General features: G+C 39.6%; 1 protein-coding gene across 1 annotated transcript; it reads right to left on the reverse strand.

Moving 5' to 3' along the window:
- Positions 1–1,859: 1,859 nt before the first annotated feature.
- Positions 1,860–5,390, reverse strand: LOC121997579 (protein CYPRO4-like). The gene is made up of 2 exons (XM_042552067.1): positions 3,666–5,390; positions 1,860–2,314 (listed from the first exon to the last, which is right to left on the reverse strand). Exons 1-2 carry the CDS (start codon positions 5,313–5,315, stop codon positions 2,027–2,029), a joined length of 1,938 nt encoding a protein of 645 aa, XP_042408001.1. The 5' UTR covers positions 5,316–5,390; the 3' UTR covers positions 1,860–2,026.
- Between the last annotated feature and the right edge of the window lie 610 nt (positions 5,391–6,000).

Raw genomic sequence — 6,000 nt, forward strand, 5'->3', positions numbered from 1 at the left:
GATAGAGCAGAAAGTGGTGGAATGCAGTGCTGTCTCTCATCAAAAAAATTTAAGAAAAAAATAAAACCTAAAGCAATTTGTTTGTAGTGGAGCTAACAACTATTTCTACTTCAATAATGACACGTTCCATCCACTAAATAAGCACAACCTAATTAAGTTCATCTGAAGAAAAAGCGATGAACACATTGAGTGCAGCTCCCCAGCAGAACTCGTACAGTGAGGATCTCCAGCTCCAGTATCCATCACCTTAAATAACTTTATCTCGTGTGGTCACTTGTCAGAAACATGAAAACATTATTATCATTAACGTGGTAGCATGAAGAAGATATGATGATGCAGTGCAGGGATTCTCTGTCCGCTTGAATCATTACATCTAGGCAACTATAGGACAGTAACCCTAAAAGCCCATGATGCATGTAGTGTAACCACTGCGATGGAAATATATGTTCCACTGTGCCACTACTGGTGCGACTTGGCAGCAATTTACTGAGGCTAAGTTTTCATGTTACGTGTCTGACCTGTTGTGCATGCATGGGGCCATCGGCCATGGGCCATGCACATATTTTACCCTTCACCTTGACCCATTTATGAACTACTGCCCTGTAAGTTTCCAGTAAAACTCAGTCCATCCAAAAGAAATGGCAGCTCTCTCCCCTGGCCTGGCCTGGCCTCGCCCCGCCTCAGCGTCACGATGTTGCGTGAGGCAGCTGCCAAGAGATCGATGTGATATCACTGTTCTGTGAGTGAGGCGGAAGTAAAACAGAGGCAGGCTCCACACAGTTGCCTGGTACTACTACTTCCTCCACACACAAGGAAGTTTTAACTTTTGGTTGCTCGTTTGTACCATGTTTGACTTCATTTTTTATTTATGATAGGAATAGGGTTTTTAATCGTATATTTTTTTTTTCACAAAAATGGAAATCTTAGGATATAATTCTCGTAGCTCATCACATTTAATCCTCGTGGGCACACCTTGGTGGTTTCCTATATAAGGATCCCCTGATTCCTCTGTTTGCTACACTACTATTGCTCAGTTGTCTTTGCTTTCCCTTTCCCTTGCAGCTTCTCTTCGACCTTGGCAATGGACTTCTCATTGGAGGGGGTTCCTTGTCGCTGGTGTTACAGGGAAAGAAAGACGATATGCTTAGGGAGAGTTTCATTGGAGGTGGTGGCTTCTTGTTTCTGTTCTTATAAGAAAAGAAAAATGGATGGAGTTGATAGAATTGATTTTTGATTTTGGTGCTATCTTTGCTGAGCTATCTTTCTTTCTTTTTTTAATTTTTTATCTTGATTTTATTTTAACTTTTTTTCTTGACCTTGCAAGACTTTTTAATCAAAAAATTAATTTTATCTTTGTGCTTTTAATTTTTCTCTTCTATTACCCTGCCTCTCTTCTCCATCTGTTGCTATCCCTTCTGAGCTGCTCCTTGATGCATAATTTAGATTCTAAAATTATCAGTTTTTGATATTTAAAATACATGTTGTCTACAAATTATGAACAGTGTATGACTATTATTCATGTACAATGAGCGTTTCAGTTTCTGTATTTTGTCTACTTCGGGCAGAGAGTCTGGTTGTTAAAGCTTTCTTGGTTGTCTGTGAATCATGAACAATGTTGACGACTTCATGTACAATTAGCATTTCAGTTACAGATTTATTCAACTGTAGGTAGATTATGGTTGTCAATTTTCACCAGTAAAAGGTGTCCGACCAACTTATCAAAGTGAGAAACTTCACTATGATAAGACTCATTCTGGATGGCCGTCTAAATCAAGTAATGGCTTACTGGCGAAATAATTGAAACTATTAAGTGAAAACCACAATCGTTTTAATTATTATTATCGAAGAAACATCCAGAATTCACGAGATCATATGTAATCAACACAGTAGAAGGTGATCAAGTCTACATAGCTGAAGGTCAGAGCCAAATCAGAAATACAGTGGAAAATCAACATGAAATGAAATATCCAAAACAGTGGGGGAAAAAAAAAATCCAAACTAGTTCATTTCCAACCGTGGCAAGCAATCAGCGCCTACTTCTAGCCGAGATACTGAACGAGCTTACTTTCATTGGGGTAGCAACAACTAGAGGAGCTTCTGGGGAGTCGCTGATGGCGAATTTCTCGTGCATGAAGCGGCTGTCGACAATGGATTCCTCTTTAGGTACGATCTTGTAGCAATAACAGGTCTTCAATCCTTGCTGGTTCTTGTAGCATTCGTGGTTGCTATCCTTGACTTGCTGAAAATTCCAGACAACGCCAAATTTGCCCACGGTTGCAACTAGATGCCTCTCCTGTTTACCGTGCTCAGTCACCTGAAATTGAGACGAGATTGACATTTTGGAACTAGAAATGGAAGAGCAATGAACAAGGAAAAAAAAACCAGAGTGTGTAATTAGCAAGGCGAACAATCTAATACAGCCTACTGTTTGGTAATTATAATGAAACTTAAACTACAACTAATATCGGCTCTTTTTTATTTTCAACCAAGCAAACTCTGTTCACCTGGCAAATAAAATCGTGGCCAATTAATCATCAGAGGTTTTTACGTCTCCAGCTATTGAAAACAATCAAGAATCTCAAACAAAAGGTCTAAATTTACAAAAGTATGGAAACAGATATGCTGATTAACAGTAGGCACATTTCTTCATGCTTGCCAGTTTCTTTTACACATTGAGGGGGATATATATATATACATATCAGACAAGTTAATTTACATAATCCATGTTAACAAACACATTTGCAATAAAATTTTCCAGTAGTTTTTGCAGATGACAGGATGTGATCAAGTAATGATAAGTGTCCCATTGATGATTTAGTTCAACGAATGCTTCAGTTAGAATGCAAATATTGATCAACCTCATAAACTCAAGATATTGCCACAAGAATCTCAATTTTAATTCTTGATTTTAAAAACATTAGCGTATCAAAATTTTGAAAAATGGCCGAGATTGAAAGTCCAGCAAAAGTTATCGAGAATAGAAGGATTTGGGCTTCGATGACAAAGACACAAAGAAAAGGAATAATTAATTGTCTGATCGACAAAAAAAAAAAAATCTGACAAAATAGTTGATCACCATTGCAGAACAAAGGTCTTTTGTTGCCAAACTTAACTAATTAGCTATTGAAAATCACCAGAGCAGAGACAAATAGCTAAATTTATGCAATAGAATGACCAATTTAGCACTACATTAAGGGCTTCCGTATCATCAAACTTAAAATTGTGGCCCGACATCACATACAGGTGCACAAATGAAGCCTCTTAGTTCAGTTAAAACAACTGAAATTTGTTTAATTGAAGGAGGAACAAAGCACAATTTGAATATAACAGGCAATCCGAAGAGCAGGTTCAACTAATTTCACTTTCTACATATACATCTGAGATTTAGAAACATAACAAAATTAACTTTATTGGGAAGGCTTTCGGAAGGTGAAATACTGCAGAAGCTCTAATCAACAAAAAAAAAAAAAAAGGAAAACGAAAAGAAAAACTCGAGCAAGCATGAATGATTTCAATTAGCAGAAAAAACAGAAAAAAAAAAAAAAGAAGAAGCACAGATCCAATAGACATGAAATATATTTAAAGTCAATTAAAATTTAGAAGGGAATGAAAAAGTGGGTGATAAATTATAACATCAGAGTAAAGTATGAGGATTTGTGACATACCCATGAAAATTGACCCTTGTGGAGCTTATTGTTCGAGCCTGCAAGATGTGAGTCCAATGGAGTAAGCTTCAGTAACCTTGGAGCAGCAATTCGTTGCCCCATTCTCCCACTAAAACCAGTCTTCTCCTTTCCATCTTTGTCCTTGAAAACTGTGCTTATGAGGATTAAATATGTGTCTGTCGTCCCCAAAATCCACTTTCCATCAAAAGTGACATCAACATGAGTAACTGGTGATCCAAGTCCAGGGAATGCCGTCTTTGCCATCCGCATAGAACTTTTTGAATAGAGACGTATCTTCCCATCCAGAGACCCAACAACAATTGAACCATCACCTGTGGAAGCAAAACATTGGAAATTTGTACCCCTAGAGAACTGGTGACCTTGTGTCCAATCCAACACTGGGGTTTCCATTGCATTTGCAAGGTTCTGAACTATCCCTCTGCGGTCTCTCATATCCCAACGGCAAAGACGATTGTCATCTAGGCCCAAGAAGGTTGACTCTGATGGGTCCAATTGAGCACCCTTGGAGTCATTTGTGATATCTCGCATGGTAATATCAGTTCCATCCTTCTCAAACTTCCACTCAGAAACAATCTTTCCAGTCTCAATGTCCAGTTGATGAACCCCGGACGCATGGGGTTTCCCAGCTTGTGCTGGGCTCATCAACAACATATTGGTTTCTGCCCTCATCAAAAGTGCCTTCTTTGGAGTCGAATACCTGTCCCTTTGGTTTCCATTCCCAGAAATCTTCACTGAAACCCCCTTCCCATGAACCCCATGGCTAAAGTTCCTTAGAACCTGTATTCCAGAATTACCCACCAAGAAACTATTGTCCAGCGCTCCCAGCGCAAGGCTCTGTATGCCACCTTCATCTGCCTCCTCCTCAAACTCGTTCATCAGGTCCTCGTTTACCCTGCTCGGGGTGGCCAATCCTGGACTCTTCTTAAAGCTTTCCTCCGCATCCACCCAAATACTGTCCTCTTCCACCTCCGGCTGCGCCCACGCCATGAAATCCTTCCCAAACACCTTCACCTTGTTCTGCTCGGTCGCCTCGAAGCCATAGGTGTTCTCAAAGAGGCAACTTTGGTATTGTTCCTGGAACCCCTGGTACGCTTCGGGGGTGAAGAACTTAATGGCCCACACCCCATCAGCGACAAAATCCACTCGACGCTGGTCACAAAAAGTCTTAAGCTGGAGCTCCGGGGCGACCCTGGCACGGACCTTGCTGCCGATCCGCAAGAACCAAGGCGACGAGGACGGGATCTCCTCGTCCCCATCGGAGTCGTCGGAGTTAGAAGGACGGAAGAACGCATAGGAAGTGAGTTTGTCAGAGACGACCCAACGGGCGGCCGGGGAGTGGCCGCCAATATGGAGGTACAACTTGACGCCATTATTAGAGCTAGGGTTGTAGGAGGGAGACGAAGAGATAGGCTTCGAGTACTTGAGCTTCAGCGATTGAAGCTTCCGATCTACCTCCTCAAGGGAGGCGGAGGGGGCTAGGGTTTCACCGGATCGATGCCCGCCGCGGCTTCGATCAAATTGTTCTCCTCCACCTTCTTCATCCACTTCTCGTTCTTCTCCTCCCTCTACTTCTTCTTCTTCCTCGGACTCGGAAAGCTCCAAGCCCTCACGGCTGTGAGATCCACCCATGGCGAAGCGAAGGCGGAGAGAAAGAGAGAGAGAGAGAGATTTGAATTCGAAATGACGAAGGGGCGGCCGATGGAACTTCCTAAAGGGTTTAATGTTACCGATAGGTGCGTCGAAGACACGCGTACGCGTCGTGTTATTTCTCGAAAATAAGTTTCCCACTGCACGTAAATTACCCACAACATACCCTCTTTGTAATTGGTCAATAACGCGGCCATAATCAATCTGTAAACGTTTTAAATAAAAAATATATTATTTATCATTTTTTTGAAATCTTCATCACTAAGTATGTTCGAATTGTAATGGTAAACCTTCAGACGGTATTTTAGGGAAATAATATAGTGGAGTTCGAATTTTTGAATATTTGAGTTTGATTTGTTTTTAATCAAGTTGAGATTTATTTAATAAATATATTCATAACTCATGAATTTATTTAAGATTTTATCGAGCCTAAATGAATTTAATAAATATAAATTATAAATTTAAATATTAATTAAAAATTAAATTATACATTTAAAAAAATTATAATATTTTAAATAAATTTTATAATTTTATTTAATAAAAAAATTAATATATTTAACTATATATTTCATAAGTAGAATATCAAAACTATTATTTTTTATTTAAAAATTGATCATGAGCTTAACGAATATGTTCATGAGTTAATGTGCCGGAGATTGTGAAGCTT

The sequence above is a fragment of the Zingiber officinale genome, chromosome 6A (genome assembly GCF_018446385.1).
Source record: "Zingiber officinale cultivar Zhangliang chromosome 6A, Zo_v1.1, whole genome shotgun sequence".
Lineage (NCBI taxonomy): Eukaryota > Viridiplantae > Streptophyta > Magnoliopsida > Zingiberales > Zingiberaceae > Zingiber > Zingiber officinale.